At 36.8% G+C, this 16723-nt stretch overlaps 2 protein-coding genes across 3 annotated transcripts; both read right to left on the bottom strand.

The window, feature by feature from the left end:
* Positions 1-530: 530 nt before the first annotated feature.
* J8 (Chaperone DnaJ-domain superfamily protein) lies at positions 531-2484 on the bottom strand. The gene is made up of 3 exons (XM_086638886.1): positions 1778-2484; positions 1531-1599; positions 531-935 (listed from the first exon to the last, which is right to left on the bottom strand). The coding sequence occupies exons 1-3, from the start codon at positions 1997-1999 to the stop codon at positions 747-749; spliced, it is 480 nt and encodes a 159-aa protein (XP_086495012.1). The 5' UTR covers positions 2000-2484; the 3' UTR covers positions 531-746.
* A 7886-nt stretch (positions 2485-10370) lies between these two features.
* LOC147539550 (uncharacterized) lies at positions 10371-16723 on the bottom strand. 2 transcript variants are annotated; one of them, XM_086638874.1, is made up of 3 exons: positions 16138-16723; positions 15613-16034; positions 10371-11494 (listed from the first exon to the last, which is right to left on the bottom strand). In XM_086638874.1, the coding sequence occupies exons 1-3, from the start codon at positions 16214-16216 to the stop codon at positions 10661-10663; spliced, it is 1335 nt and encodes a 444-aa protein (XP_086495000.1). In that variant the 5' UTR covers positions 16217-16723; the 3' UTR covers positions 10371-10660. The 2 variants fall into 2 exon arrangements, with proteins under 2 accessions (XP_086495000.1, XP_086494999.1); XM_086638873.1 differs by having other exon boundaries at positions 15613-16037; positions 16138-16565.

The raw sequence follows: 16723 nt of genomic DNA, 5'->3' as shown, positions 1-16723 counted from the left end.
CAGGATGACATCTTGGTGTTCCAAATGCGAGCCACGCTTTGTCTCATACGAAGCTTCATTGAGTTACAGACTCCCGTCCATCAGAGAGGATACCAAAAATTGTTACAAGCACACCAAATCACGTGGATTTTTTCACCCAGTCAGAAGCTTCGACACTTATGCATCTCGGCTACCATCCAGACAGTGGGCATGGGAGCATCCCCTCGCTGAGAAAGGTATTCCCTCTTGAATAGCTCACTCTTCTCAACGGTAGAGGCTCGCACACAACACGACCTGACTCAGACACATAAATATGTAGCACATGTCCGAGAGAAAGGCCATAATACATATTCGCCAGGTTTTGCCCAAGCCATGACCTGTGACAAGGGGAATATGTGCAATGTCACTCTGACACATGCTACGTCCGCTCTAAGAGATGGTCCCTAGAGTATTGTTCGCTTTTGGGCGTACATGCTAAGGTGGAGCCGTGGAGGTGCTGTGTCGTGACGTAAAGAATAACAAATTTGCAATATTTAGAAAATTTAAACTTGAGAAGAGAAACAAGTTTTATTATTGCGATGTGGCAGAGCCAAAAAAAGGGCTACTTATCACAAAGTTAAGGATCCAGACATTTCAAATACCAACCATCACAGTTACTAAAATACTATTTACATCTTTTTATAGAGAAAAAAAAAACTATACAAACAAGAATCCAATGGCCGTCCATTTGATGGAGATAGTGAACGGTACAGATTTCTGTTAGTTAATTAGATGTATGGATTAATGTGCGACGAGTAGTCCCGAATCCCTGCTCCTTCCCACCCCATCCATTCTTCCCACATGTCCCAATCTTCATCACACATTCCTCTCATCGCATCATCATCTTCGTAATAATCCGACGGTTGAGATAAATCCATGTCGTTTGGTACTTCACCTCTCAAATAACTCATCAAAGTCTGCATTATTAAACAATAAAATCACATCCATTAGATTATTTGAGATCCAACGGTGGAACCAACTCACAAACGAAATAAAATTTTAAGGCAGTGTTTGGCGTAAATCTAAAATAACAAGTTTTCTCATACAAACGTACAATTCTTGGAAACAGCTCATCACAAAGAATAATAAAAAAAAAAAAAGATGAGTCTAGAGGCGCCCCCCAACAATCCTAGAGCACTATCTCATTGGGTTGAATCTGTGTTGAACTTCGGTACCCTTGGATTTTCTATCTGTGGGGGTCTCAAACTGCCCAATCCGAGGGTCCTATGGCAAAATACTTCGGTACCCTTGGATTTTATATCTGTGGGTCTCAACTGTCCAATCCGAGGGTCCTAAGGCAAAATTTGTGGGACCTATAGACTCCAAGAAAACATTTTTTGAAGTTTCGAAGATATTCTTTCCTAGATTTTTTTTTGTTGACCTTCTTTCCTAGAATTTGAAAGTCTATAGTGGTACTTATAATAAAGATATTTTTTTTTTAATCCTTTTAAAGGAGCCAAACGCGACTTAAAGAAAGTAAAATATGTTTGAAGAGAGGGTTTGATAACATACATCGTAGGCTTGATTAATCTGGTGAAATTGTACTCCACAATTGCTTCCTTTGCACACATCTGGATGATACTGTTGAAAAATCATCATCAAAATATCATTAATTTAGAGTTACGCCCCTCCAACTTCATAAATTAACTTATAATCCAAATTTCTAAAAGTTGAAATTGATGGGATCTATTTGATTTCTTGGGATTAAACCAGCCATGGATTAACCCTAGAGAGACAAAAAGAGGAAATGGTAATATACCTGTAAAGCAAGTCGTCTAAAAGCTTTTTTAACATCAGTTTCAGAAGCACCAGGTTGAATATTAAGAGTTTTATACTGATCAATCAAACTAATTGAAGAAGAAGAAGAAGCAGAACAAGAAATCCCTATTTTATTCTTCTTATTCTTATTCTTCAAAAACCCCTTCCCATTATTTCTAATCCAAGATGATCCACCATTAACGAATCCAATTGCCAAAGCCATCTTCAAACACAAATTCAAAATCACCCACAAAACAAATATCCCTTTCTCTTTCTTTCTTTCTTTCTCTAGATTTTTTTTTTTCGCTTGCCCTGTTTTTATATAGGAGATAGGAACTAGGAAGGTTGGGAAAGAGAGAGAGAGAGATGCCCACAGATTAAGATATTAAAAATAGAAAGGGAACGGAAGAAAAGGAAAGCTCAATAATGGAGATGGAGAAGATAAACAAAAAAGATCTGTTTATATAATATTCTGTTAAAGAAAAGAGGAGATTCCTTCTATGTTTTGTTACTTTTAAAACAAGGAAGGGGTTTTCTCAAGTATTTATAATTGATGATGATCAAGAAAGAGAGAGAGTTGTTTGGATGACGTGCGTCAGCTTTTCTTGTAACCTTATCCTCTTTATAATCAGTTTAAAACGGACTACGACTTGGTTGATTCTTATCCTCAATGTGTTTTTCTTGATAATGTGCTACTACAATTAGGTTAAGTCATGTAGGACATCAAGGGAGCCTCTAAAAGACTTAAACCGCCCCAAGAAATTGTTGTTAGCACTTGGGGAAGATATTTACTAAGGTCGGTCTCTTTTGACAACATTTATTAAGGACATGAATCGTCCTGTTTGAAACCCAAACCAAGGTGTTGGGCGCGAACCTATTCAAGAGGTCTCGGGTTGACCAGTCCCAATCTTTATTTTGGGGTGTTCCCTTAATATAGCTAAATAAATGGAGATCATTCTCTAAAAAAACACATAAAATAAAAAAATATATTTGAGTTCAGAACAAAAGAAACAAATAAACGAGTGATTAGACTTATTACACTTGATTAGTACTTTTCTTTTGTTGAAAGGTCATGACTAGTATTTGCCTTTTCTAATACTCAAAGGTTATAATCCGACGACGACCCTGGGACCGATTTACCTTCACTAGGTCGTTTAATATTTGTTCGAATTCAAGTTTAATTAAAACTAGTAAAAACGGGACATTATATTAGTTTAGTTAGGAATTTTTCCGACAAATCCTATATCTAATCCAAAACTTTAAAGCAATGCCGGCGTTTTAGGAAAAAAAAGGTAGGTATATATTTAAGGCTAAGTTGTATTTTTTGTCAACTTTTCCGGGGCAACAAAACTACTATTTCTTCTCATTTTATGACCACCGTTCCCACCTACCACCTCTAGCCACCCATTTCAGACCACCACCTCTATTTCTCTCCTCTCTTTCTTGTTCCTCTTTTCCTTCCACCACCACCTATCTTTCGCTTCTTTCTCCTCGTTTTCTATCTCCCACTCCCTCCCTCTCTTTTTATTCTGGCGAAAAAGTATTATACTAGGATGAACTGGTTTGAGAGATTATTTTTTAAACCAGGATGCACTGGTGTAGGGAGATCCACTAAACCAGATCAGGGCTCCGGTAAAAGAGACCCACCCCTTCGACGGAGTAAATGGAAAGAGAGAGACTGAAGAGAGAGAAATGATGGATGTGGTGGTAGTAAGAAAAAAAATTGAAAACAAAAACTAAGGTCGCTGGCAGCATTTGTTTGTCAGCAACCATTTTCAGACGGGAGAAAGAATGGTAGTGAGGGTTGGGAGAAACAAAAAAAAAGGTAAAAAAAATTCTAGTTAAAAATTTGTATCTCGAATTATTAAATGGTGCCCTAAAGAAATTAGGTTACGAATCTTGTCGGGCCAAATACATCCGCTTTTATGCACAATTAGCCGACTTTTAACACACATAGAGTAAAAAAAGAAAAATCGCATTTATGTCAATAAACAATTGGATGGTGAACAATATAAAATGCATAATATTGGATTCAGAATGCTTTTAAAATTATGTGATCTACAAACAAAAATATGTTACATATATCGGAGTTTATATACATAGAGTCAATGTTTAAAAAAACATTTTTACGCCTCAATGTAGTTTTGTTTGACAATGTGAGGCAGTACCTCGAGGTGGTAAAAAGATGTAGCTTCAATCTCATTTTTTTAATATAGTTATAGTATTTTACTCTACTAATGGTATATTTTTCATTGAATTCTTTGTAATACTATAAAAAATTAATTTTTTAATAGTAAAGTTAAAGTATATGAATACTTTCGGTTGCTTCAACCAGTTTGACTACTACCTTTAGAAGTTAAATAAAAATAAGAAAGTTACTACAACACCGAGGCGTATGTTCTAATGCAGTACTATGTTTTGCCTCGAGGCCTACGCCTCGATGCTCATCTTGTACGCATTTTTAAACATCGCTTACAATAGAGTTTATGCACCGAAGTAAACATTTTTGTTGAAACAGAATCGTACCGACTTTTTTGCCACTCCAAACTAACTTTTTCTGACTTGCCCCTTATTTTTATATTTTTTTTGTTGAGGACATATCAAATTAATGAAGAGTATTATTTGTTAGAAAAATTATCTTCGGAAACAAATAAAGATGAATAGAAGAGGGATGGAGATTAGAGGCTTGAAACATCTACTATGTAGACTTTCCTTAAAACATTATTTGCCCCCTCTCGATCGAGATTACTTGAAGGTTACAAGTCAAATTGCTTCCCAAAACATGACAAGCCTTTGTGAAACTACACTAAGTAATTTGTGGAAATTTCACTTTAGGAGCATTAGAACACATAGAAGATGGCAAAAAAAAATTCGACATAGTTTCTACATGTTTCTCAATACATCATATCAATATGTTTCGAGAAACCATTATTAATAGAAAACAAAACGACATTTTTTAAGTAGAAAAATCCTTTCACAAAAAGAGGTATCTCTCCAAATAACTTATCAAAAGATATAACTATTAGACATAAATTTCAAATTCAAATATTATAAAACTAATTTCTAATTTTGTAAAATAGTTTAGTTAATAACTTGTCCAAAATTTCCAACATTGTTATCGCAGAGATGAGAGATGGGAGAACGTACAATATTACAAAACCTATCACCACAATGGTTCCTGCACTATTTGGCTAGAGTATGTGCTGGACTATTACATGTCTGCCACTATAAGTGAATTTGGTGTGAGAGAAAATGGGATCAATTTCAGTATTCGCTGGATATATATACCCTTGATTGTCATTGAATGGGTTTCCGAGCATCTTGTAGATGTTGAATGAGATGTTGATTATTATTTTCGACGGTGATGAATTTGTATTTGTTTCTGCTATCCGTCTGGTTCCCAATAAGAGCGGTTTGGCTTCACTAGTTCTAGCTCTCAAACCGGAGGTTTTGGCTGCAATAGCTTCGAGTTATAATCGTGAATAATTAAGTTAGAGACAATATAATCATTTTTATTACCAAATTAGGCATTTGTGTTTAGTTTAAATAAGAATATAATGCTGGAGTCCACTTCGCTATTTTAGGAGTATTTTTGGCTGTGCAAGCGGTATTAAGTTTGGGAAAGAATTTAATTTGATAAGGTGTGGAAAGCATTGATCACATCTCACGTTTACCTAACCGAAGCATCACATTTGTCTTTAGTAAAGGTACATCTGCACATTTAGCTACCAAACTATCATATTTAAAGGTACTTCTGACTATCTGAGTACATCTCATGTTTACCTATCCACAATATCATATTTCTCTTTCGGAAAGGTATATCTGTACATTGCGCTATCCACAATATCATATTTCTCTTTAGGAATGGTACATATGCATATTTTCGCTAACCACAATATCATATTTCTCTTACATAATGGTGCATCTGCCGAATCTCGTGTTTAACTAACCCGAATATCATATTTCTCTTTAGGAGGTACATCTGCACATTTCGGTATCCACAATGTCATATTTCTCTTTAGGAAAGGTACATCTGTCGAATCTCATGTTAAACTAACCCAAATACCATATTTCTCTTTAGTAAAGGTATATCTGCATTTTTTCGCTAACAACATTATCATATTTCTCTTTCGTAATGGTGCAATCACGGAATTTCATGTTTAACTAACCCAAATATCATATCTCTATAGTAAACATCTACCAATTTTTTCATCTCTCAATACTCAAAGCATCTCCCTATAGTGAGAAGGGGGTATGTAGGCGAGGGAGGGCAGGGGAACACGGGATAAATGCTCATAACTCGCTATCCACACCGAGAGGTGTGCCAACTTTAACGGATAAAAATATATCTTCACCACGTGGCAATGTAGTATTTGACGTGGATCCGACATTATCATGCAGATTAACACGTGAAACGCATTTATTCGGTGTTGGAAATGCATCGAGGGTTTATATTTTACTACTTCTTTTACTGACATTAATCTTTGAAAACTGAATTGGTCAACCATATGTTTCCACGTCCTCCACATGCCCCATAGGGGTGGGAATCGGGCCGGACTCGGGTACCCATGGGTACCTAAGGTCTCGGGCCGGGCGTTCTGGGCTCCCAATTCTGTCAAACACTAGAGTTGTCGGGCGAGCTTGGGCCAGGTAAAATAAAAAATAATTTGCACATGGTCCGTCATGGGCACTTCTACAAACGAGTAAATCGGGTAGCGGGCGTTTCGGGCTCACTGTTGGGTCGGACCAGACTAGCCCACCGGACTCAGAATGTAGCCATTCTCTGACCAATATAAAACCTGGGGCGACATCTCCCCTCATCCGTACGGGTCGGGCTTCCCTAAACGGTCTAGATTCGGTCGGGCTGATAAGCACCATGAATAAACTTAATGGGGCGCTTCTATAAGAGTCGTTCTGCTTAAAGGTGTGGCAGAAAGAGACATAGTTGTGAAGGCACAGGCCACCCTCAAATTCCAAAGAAAAGGCCACCGCTTTCGGGAAAGCAGAAATATTTCTGGGGAAGACGGTGGAAAACAAAAAAAGTTCAAACCAAACGCACCTTATAAGTTGCCGGCAAAAAACAGCCGGCCCGATGGTGCCGGCGACGGTCGGCGCCTTCATCATCTTCTCTCTCTCTTCTCTTTCTCCTGCGAAGGGGAGGAGCCCCTTCGCCGGAGATGAGAGGAGGAGAAAAAAAAATTGTCACCAGAGATGGTGGAAGTCGCCGGAGATTATGGAAGTCGCCGGAGATGATAGGTGAAAGGAAGAAGAAGATGAAAAGGATTTGATTGTTTGGGGGAGACAAAAAAATCAAATTTTTTTTGTTTCCACACGAAACTTCACACTCGAATTTTTTTTTATTTCGCTGTAACACCGGCCAAAGAAAATAATAATCAGAGAGTTGAGTCATCCTCAAATAACAACTTATAAATATAAATTTCTAAATCACTCTTATAATTTGTTTTAAAGTTAGTGGGTAAAAACCTAGTTTTCGAACCAAGAGGCCGTGAGTTCAATACTATCCTTTCAGTTTTGTTTTTTCCAAATAGTCAGTTACATGTATATGCTTTAGGCAAGAGGCCATGAGATACAGAATTCGAAATTCAATAATTTATTGTTTTCATTCTCCTTTTAAATAATGATTTTTAAATGTGTTTATATAGAATTTAATATACATTTTTCGGTGAAAGAATGTAATTTGGTTAATAAGTTATTTTGTAATAAAAACTTCGAAACAGCAAATACATATTTAATTATTTTGATCATTCACATTTATCTAAAATATAACAAAAACAAATATGTAGTCGGAAGTGAAAATTTTGGTTTACAATTTTACGTATAAAAAGATGATATTACATCTTATGTTATTAAGATGGCCCAAATAGGATTTCACATTGGACTCCGTTTTTCTCACCAACACCACTATTTCCTGCTATTCTCTAAAGGCCTCGCCTTTCAACCATTTCGTTTGTAGGCGCCTTGAGATATCCTTGACTTTCCATTTAGAGTGAAATTTTCTTCGTTATTTCTTAAGGATATCATCTCTAGTTTGTTCTTTGTAGAAAGAGACTAAAGAAACGCTTCAAAAGCCTCCATTTTCTTATTAATAACTAGTTCTAAAATCCCTTTATGTTTTTGTCTTTTGATCAATTATTTGAAAAGTTTTCGAAGTAGTTACAACCCTTAAAATGGAGTTTCTCATATCTGAAAGAATTTTGAGTAGCCTCAGATTGGGAATAGTCTGAGAGGACAAGCAAGCCTTCAGAATAGTCTGAGAGGATAAGCAAGCCTTCGGTTGGCCATTTCAAGAGTAAGATTGTTCTCTCGGCCTAGACAGTCTAAGAGGAAGGCGCCTAGAGGATGTCCACGAAAACGATTTCGGCACCTTGAGCTCTTATCTGCCTTAGGGCAAGCAAAGAGGTGGATCTGAGCTAGTTGTGTCCCTGAGTCCCGCTCTGACCAAGGAAGCAACATAGGGAAGTCTGTAGAAGCTAGCTCGAGATCATCCGCTCTGCCCAGGAGAATAGCAGTTGCACGGAGGATCAGATAGTGCTAAATATTTGTTTTTCATACACGCACTGTCAGTGTCAAAAGATATGCAATAACCAAAGATTATTCTTACTAATTAACGACCATGCCACGTGTATCGTTAAGCAAGTGTCTTACCCGTGGATCATCTCAGTCGATGCCTTACAACAGCGAACTGAACCTATATAAGCATACCAGGTTTGCGCTAAGGGGACAATTCTTTTCCTTACTGAATTAATTCCTTAAACCTGCAACACTGAACTAATTCGAGCGTCAATGTGACTTTGAAAGTACACAACCAGGCTGGTAGGAACACCAAAATCACACCATTATCTTCTTTCAATATCATTTGTATCGGTGTTTTAGTAGGAAAAATCATTGTAATAGGAAAAAAATTTGATCAAAACAAAATGACTAACACAAAGGAAAGCATCTACTCAAAAGGTATAAAAGCAGTTCATAATCTCTGTTTCAAGTTTTTTTTCAATGAAAATTGTGCCTTAGGTGGAAAACAAAGAACTTGGTGTAGGTAGACCCCTTAACCTGAAGCTTTTTGAGAGGTAAGCGAACATATTAGTGAGCTATAAACATCATGTTGTTGAACTATCGCTAAGTATGTCACGCGGTTGGTTAATAACTATGTCGGCTTATTGCATACAACCGTTGGCACTTAGTACTAATGTTTGTTTTTTAAACCTACTTCACGGTGAATAACGACGCCTTGATTTCAACTATAATAAAACGAGTTACATCAACTATAATAAAACGAGTTACAAAAGGATTCGTTAGAATGAAAAAAAAAAATTATCTCTAGGATATATGTTTATATTGCTAATAGGAAACTCTAATCCCACCGAATCTCTCTTTCTAGTTCTGAAATATACATGGATACCTCAAAATTTGATAACGACCTGTACCGTCTTACCGACGTAAAACTGAGTAAATGTTCTAGGATCAAATTTCGTATACAAGTAAATGTTGTGCGATTGACAAATGAATATGAATGAAAAGTTCACACTTTCATTTTCTTCTTTTTAATTTTTTCACATTACTCTCATTTTTCAGACGCTAGAACAAAAAAAAACTCGCATTTTTCAGTTGCTAAAATGAGTAGGAGGCAAACAAAAAAATCGGAGTCTTTCGAGTTTAGCTCATATGGAGTCAGAAACCGTCTTACCAACGTAAAATCGAGGGCTACGTATTATTTTCGGTTTTCCTTCGGTAAGATGAGAACCGATATCCAAAATGTGAGAATACTCCCACATGGTAGAAGGGGTAACTAGCAACCAAGAATATAATGTATAGGTCCTCTCCACATTGCCAATTGGTTTTGAGTTGCATGACCACAAATTTAACATGGTATCAGAACTAGACCCACACATGATAGGCTTAAAAGCCACACGTACTACACGTCACCCAAAAGAAAAAAAACACGTGTTAGGCTAACCACGCCACACGTGAAGGGACGTGTGAGAATAGTCCCACATGGGAGAAGGGGTAACTAGCAACCAAGAATATAATGTATAAGTCCTCTCCACTCATTGCCAATTGATTTTGAGTCGGATGACTACAAATTTAACACAAATATCAAAGTCAGATGCCTCTTCTAATTGAGTTCATCGGTAATCGTCAACAGAGAACTGCCGTTACAAAATATTGCTTTCAATTTTTTGTCAGTAAGATGAATACAGAAACCCAAACATCTAAATCAGATTCACCTCTCTGAACTAGTTCAGATGGTGTCACCAACTAAAAGACTTTCAATGAAAATACGTGTAAATGAAAAGTGAGTGTATTAGAACAAAAACAGGTCCAAATCACGAGCGCGAAAACATTTAGAAACGGTTGAGCATGGGCTGTGGAAATGGTAAGGTTATGTAAAATCTTCCTTTTAAGAAGACAAGGAAGATATAACCATTTCAGGAAAAGAAGACAGTATTGTTACATTTTCGGTTGATAATAATATAAGAGCTGAAATACCCCAGATTTGAACCTACAAATTTCCTGAAGGGAATGGACACACAGTGTGAGCAGTTGGTGAGAAAAATCATATGCTTTTAAGGATCTTTTGTTAACTTAAACATTAATATATTATTAGGAATGGAGAACTAAGAACGAAAATTAGGAGAGGAAACACCTAATTTGTTCCAAAGTGACTATACTAGTTTCATGTGAATAAAGTTATAAATCTCCTAAAACTTATCGATCAGGGGTTTTAGTTTTACCTCATTGTCATATGCTGGTTCCACAAGCATATTTAATATGTCAATTGAAACGACAGAAAACTACAGTAACTTCAACTTAACTTACCATCATCCAAGTTCACTGCTGGTTCTGAAAAAATATGACTCTCTTTCTAGTTCATCTCTCCTGCCACTTCATTTTCTGTTGCAACAGTTTCAAGTATATCCTCATCAGCCCCTTTCTCTTTCCCTTTGATTTCCTCTCCTCCTACAACTTCATCAAGCATCGCCTTCGTTTCTAGTATACCCTCCTCATGAGCATCTTCCTCTTTCCCTTCGATTTCCTCTCCTCCGACGACTTCATCTAGCATCGCCTTCATTTCTAGTATACTCTCCTCACGAGCCTCTTCCTCTTTCCCTCCTTCAACATTTTCCATCATCTCCTCACTCGCTGCTTCAACTTGTTCTTTTTCAGCAGCGGCTTCGGTGCTAATGTTTGCCGCTTCAAGTTGAGAAATATGTTTCTTTCCTCTCTTATGATCACCCAGAACAGCCAAACTATGGCACCCTATCTGGCAATTCTCACACCAAAACTTAAATTTCTTCCTCAAATCTTCTAAATTCTCCACGTTTCTAGGTCTGGCTTCTCTCGCTCTCTTAACCACCACCGCCTTCTTCTTAATCTGCAATGGTTTTTTCTCATCACTTTGTTTTGGGAAGCTGCTAATAATATCAGTCGTTTCAGAGTTGTCGTTTTTCTTTTGCAGCATATCAGGTTCCTTGCTAGCTTCATCATTTCTTTTAGAGGCTGCTTCCTTGTTTTTGTGTTTCTTACCTTGGAGGTGCTCGTTCAGACCTTGCTCACATGTTGCACTCACCTTACAGATATCACAAGTCCACTCCTTTTGAACTTTCTTCCTCGATTTTCGAGAAATGAATTCAGTTCCTCCTCCTATAGCTGCTGCGTTCCTCTTTGTCCCAACAAGGTTGCTGGTTGTAGGCTTAGCCTACAACAAAGTAAACGATAGTTTTATCATAGTCATCGTGAAATAATTGGTCCCTGACAAATAATATTAAGTAAATGTAATCTTCCTCGAGTAATAACCTCTACCCTTCACCTCGAAAATTATAAAAGAAAATCACACTTCACCTCATCTTGGGGCGGCAAGAGCATATGAGACTAATGCCTAATAGAGATATGTCACAGCAACCTTTAAGGTATCATGGGGGCGGAAAGAAGGGTTCCGGCACCCAAGTTCTTATTTCACAGTTTTTAGACCTTGAAGAATGGGCCCTAGACCACATACATTAATTGTTGGATTTTGGTCTGTTAAATTCGTTAACCGGGATGGTCAAATTTACAATCAAGAACCAAAATTCAAGACCACAAGAATTTCCCGTGTCTAGAAAAATCTAGAGACAAAGGAAAACTAACTAAAAGATATAATAACTCCAATAAACAGTAATGCCAGTTAGAAACAAACCGTTTGAACCTAAGTAGTTGGGCCAGGACTTGGTGCTGGCATGACCAAGTACCTCAGGAGTCACTCGGACCAAAATCAGCCAATACTTTTTTTTTTTTACATAGCCATATATATATACACACAAACATAACATCACACAAAAAATTAAAAGATGTCTTTTGCCACTAACAAGTAAATAAACAGAAGGGGGTAATGGGGGCAGGGGACGTAGGACGGAGGAAAATTTAGCACAAATTCCCCATAGTCAATTCAGGCTCAAGCTACTTCGAGCTAAACTATGCAGAGAAACCTTACACTGCAAAGAGAAATGGTTTAACTTTTGACTAGAATAAAATTTTAGCATCACAGAATGAAAGCAAAAGAGATTTTCTCTCTAAGATCCAAGTTCATGAAGATAAAAACAGCTATCAGTTCGTAACTGTTTTACTGTTTAGGACCAAGACAACTCTACATGCAAATTTAAGTACCTAAAGTAAAGGCACTTTCACAGGAAATGTTTAAGTAACACTACTAGAAACAAACTAAATCGAACTTTCATTTTTCTTATGTTGGAGAAGCTAATACTTGTTATCAAAATAGAAGACTACACAAATATAAAGGTCAAGATCCCCATACAGTTTTTTCCATTGTTCTCGTGGCTCTTGTTTGATCTTAAAATTGTTCTTTTCTATTTGTCAGAATGTTCTCCTCGGCCATATAGATCATCTTCACCATAAACTACTCCAAAACTAAAACTTCGTAACCCATCATCTTCCATTAGAGTCAAAAGTAAAGAGACATTCAGTTCTACCCAAAGATGATGGACGAAACGTTAGCATGGAACAGTTTTTGGAGCAGCTAATCTGCATAGTGAGGAGCATATTCTCAACAAAATTTCGGTACTGCGGTCATCTCGCGTGGACCCTGCTGACCATGGTAAATATCATGTAGAAAAGACAACATATAATGTCCCTACTCATTAAGTAATCCATGCACAGCAAGAAACAAAAATTCTTAAACATATTTACACACTTCGTCATCCAGGATTTTGCGACAAGGACAGAGAGGAGAGCATAAGCCGCATAACCAAAAGAAAATAGAGTTACGAAAGCAAGAACCACGATATATCAAACTTCTTTTTAAGTTTTTATTGATTATCTAAAATCCTAAGAAATTTCCCATACTGCATATTATGAACATTTACAAATTGGTAAAGAGAGACAATCAGTTGTTGATGAGAATCGGCTTTGATAGTCCATGAGCCACAAACTCATATGTTTATATGTCGATTTCCAAGTGGTATGGAAATGGATACTGCCATAAAAACTACTTAATAATTCAAATTATACTCCAATAATTCAAAGTTACAAATACAACAGCTGACTTGGGGTTCAGCCTATGACTCACTCAGGCTACCCTCGAATCTGAAATGATACCTGAGTTAGTCGGGTGGATCACCCAATGTCAAGTGCTTAGTTTACAATAATTTGTGATATCAAAACTTGGTGCATATTAGGAACTCAAGTCAAACCTTGAATTATGTGTACCATCGAGCGTGGTCCGTGGAGAACAAATTCGAAGAGATAGAATGCAAACATAAAAATCAAAGAGCAAAAAATTTAAACAAGAAGATGAAACACAGAATGAGGGAGGACGAGGAAGATAGGAGAATCGCAGTTTTAATGATACATGTACCTCTTTGATATTTTACATCAATTGGCTCCATATTCAATGTCCAGCTATGTTCAATTTTTAGTCATTAGTCATTATTAAACCAATCCTAGTCAGATCCAGAGCTAAGTTACTGGAAACATGCCAATTTGTTCTTTTAAAATAAACCTGACATGGTTCAGGATGAAATGTCACTCAAAATTAAACTTCCTCCATTGCATGAATCCTTTAACAGTGATCCTTCATTTGTAGCTATCTTTGAAGTCTAGGAAGACTTCAAAGACACCAACAAGGTGACTGAGTGAACATCCTGATGTAGGGAAATCATCTGAGATATGGATGGATTACATTACAATTCATAACAACAAAAATCACCTCTTATTTCTGCAAGCCAAATCTAGCTCATGAATAGTCAAGGGCCAGGCCCAACCCAACAACATATAACCGTAGTCGGCATCATCTCCCTTAAACCAGGGTGAAGATTCGGTGAATAAGATGACCTCACCCTAGATCAACTGGTTGAAATGCCAACATCTTAATACATCTTACCTAGGGGCTAGGAAACAAAAGACCAATTCTACCAAATCAACCTAATGGTGTACCAGGTACTCGCTACCATGTCCTCATGTTTGACATGTACACCTGTGTCACCATGGTAAAAAGGATCCAGTATGTTATTTTAAAGACAACATATCTTTGGCTCGGCCTATATTATGTTGTTCACTCCACGTTTCTTTTACGACCATCCTCCTTATTCTTTTGCACCATACGTGGGACTCATTTGAAAATAATCTAAAGGTAGATTCCTCTTTGTATATTAATCTCCTCATTACATATCATCCGTAGAAAAATATAACTCATTCTAGGTTTTCTCACGCATTAGGAAGTCGATTGAATGCCCAAAGGTAAAAATGTATGAACTAAACCTTTCAGATTCAATGACACTTACCTTGTGTAAGAAAATTAAGAATGAAATGTATTTTTAAAGGGATGATATACATGGAGAGAATCATATCCACAAAAGAATCAACCATTGGGATCATGTTCACGAGAGCCCACAGGACAGTGTAAATAAGGTGTAAGAAAAGTGTGTTAATAAAATAAACCATGGGTGAATAAGATGCATGGGGTACATCCAAAATCAATATCAACAGAATTGTTGCACTCGTTAGTGTTTTGCTCAAACATTAGATCAGATCAATGCATCTTGTCCAATTGTGCATATTATCGCCATGCAGAGAAAGGTAGTAAAACAAAAAAGTGTGGCGTCAAAATATTATTAGAGGTTTCTAGAAAGGCTAGCCATCAAAAGTAATGCACTAATGCATTCCAAGTAATAGCTACGTCTAGCCAGCGCCTACCATGCAGTAAACTAACGATAACCTTATCGGATATAAGGAGCACCTAAAATAGGACTTTCTCAAACACAAAAAGGACACAAGAAAGAAAGGAATAGTTCAAGAGGAAAAGACAATCTCCAACAAACCATCCTTTGGATTAGGTGGTTCTTTGGGACCGAATGTAATAAGTAATACTCAGAACAAATTGACTTGAAATGGGATTTCTACCTCAAATCGATTATCACAAAAAGTGGACGATTACTTAAATTAAGATAGCAACAACAAATAAAAGAAACAACCCTAGTTAGAAGCACTCAAAGGAAACAACAAAGTAAGAATGCAGAATAAACAAAGGTTAGGAATAAAAAGAACACCGAAAATGTCATGATGCAACAACGAAGAATATGGAGCCATAATGAAAGTCTCCTAAGTTTTGCTAAGATTCGAAAAGCATTTCGGGTTAAAATTGACACGACCAACAACTGATCATCAATAACCCATTTCGAGAAAAAGGTCGAAGAAATCATTTTGCCATAAATCATAAGATAAATCCTAAATTATAAGCAGGATTCTCAAGTGATCAAGCAAGTAATTTATTTGATACTAAAAAACACAAGAAACAGAGTAAAATATTAGGGTTTAAGGCCTTACTATAAACAACACTGGTCCTTTCTTAACTTCAGCAACTTTAGCTGCACCAGGATCTCGTTGAAAAGGGGAACTTTCAACATCTTCTGTTTCGGGACGAGCCGAAAAATGCGATTTTTCTTCAGAAACCCTAAGATCATCAGTCTGAGAATCATGGGTATGAAGATTTTGTAACAATGGGCCTCTCCGATCTGACCAGGCCGAAGGAAATGAAGAAATACCCAGGAAAGAAAACCCATCTTCTCTTTGAATAGGTAAACCTAATTCTCTCCTTACTTCTGCTTCTATTGCTCGTTTACGGATGATTTCAGATACAATAATTTCTTCCCTGATTCGATTCTTTTCAATTTCTCTTACATATGCTTCTCCTAATGGATCAGAATTCCTCATAAGCTCCCCAATTCTTACTCCATTTGACAAAACTCCTGCTACAACACAACCCAAATTCAGAAAATAGACAAATTTAGAGAGAGAGAAATTTAAACAGAAAGAAAAAGCTAGAGAGAGAAAGGAGTAATTTTTTTTTACCACCCAATGCTTGATCAGAGAAATAGTTAATGGCAGAAGAACTTTTGTTAACATCATCTGGTTCGATCCTTATTTCCATTGCAAATGAAGAGAAACAGAGATTTTGGGAAGAAGATCAAAAAAGGGGGATTCCTTTTTTATCTAAATAAATAAGAAGAAGTCACAATAATTGGCTGAAAGTCTGGGAGTACTAGTAGTCAGTAGGTAAGGGTTCAGGGTTCTGCAGTGGAATCAAAGAATCAATCAGGGTTTTAGGGTTCTGCGAGAAAGAAGAGAGAGAAGGAAATAGAAACGGAAGAGAGAGAGAGAGAATGGGGGAAGTCGGGAAACAAATGCCCTTAATAAAATTTTGAAAAAGGAAGTATTATACAGAGAATCAGATTGATTCTAACTTATGGGGAAGGATCTTAACCTTCGATTTCTGAATCAGGATAGAGAAATTCTTAAAGGCAAAAATATATACTAGTATATTCAAATCAATTTAATTCCTGATCATGTCCATATTATGGTGCATAAAGCAAAATTTTGTCTCCAAAGTTGGGGATTTATTTCAATGAAAACTAATGATACTACACCAATGTGCTAC

Source organism: Eschscholzia californica, unplaced genomic scaffold (genome assembly GCF_041429995.1).
Source record: "Eschscholzia californica isolate CP2 unplaced genomic scaffold, dmEscCali1.0.p SCAF_5, whole genome shotgun sequence".
Lineage (NCBI taxonomy): Eukaryota > Viridiplantae > Streptophyta > Magnoliopsida > Ranunculales > Papaveraceae > Eschscholzia > Eschscholzia californica.
Note: the sequence above shows the minus strand (reverse complement) of the source record. Positions and strands in the feature narration are given on the sequence as shown.

Bases quoted from the DNA above. Each gene is read 5' to 3' on its own strand.
- J8 (XM_086638886.1), bottom strand. From the start codon at position 1,999: ATGGCTTTGGCAATTGGATTCGTTAATGGTGGATCATCTTGGATTAGA. The intron at 1,600-1,777 runs GTATATTACCAT...ATTTTTCAACAG, and splicing joins TTAGACGACTTGCTTTACAG to TATCATCCAGATGTGTGCAA. The intron at 936-1,530 runs GTATGTTATCAA...TTAATAATGCAG, and splicing joins AGATTAATCAAGCCTACGAT to ACTTTGATGAGTTATTTGAG.
- LOC147539550 (XM_086638873.1), bottom strand. From the start codon at position 16,216: ATGGAAATAAGGATCGAACCAGATGATGTTAACAAAAGTTCTTCTGCC. The intron at 16,038-16,137 runs GTAAAAAAAAAT...GTTGTGTTGTAG, and splicing joins CTCTGATCAAGCATTGGGTG to CAGGAGTTTTGTCAAATGGA. The intron at 11,495-15,612 runs GTAAGGCCTTAA...ACTTTGTTGTAG, and splicing joins AAGGACCAGTGTTGTTTATA to GCTAAGCCTACAACCAGCAA.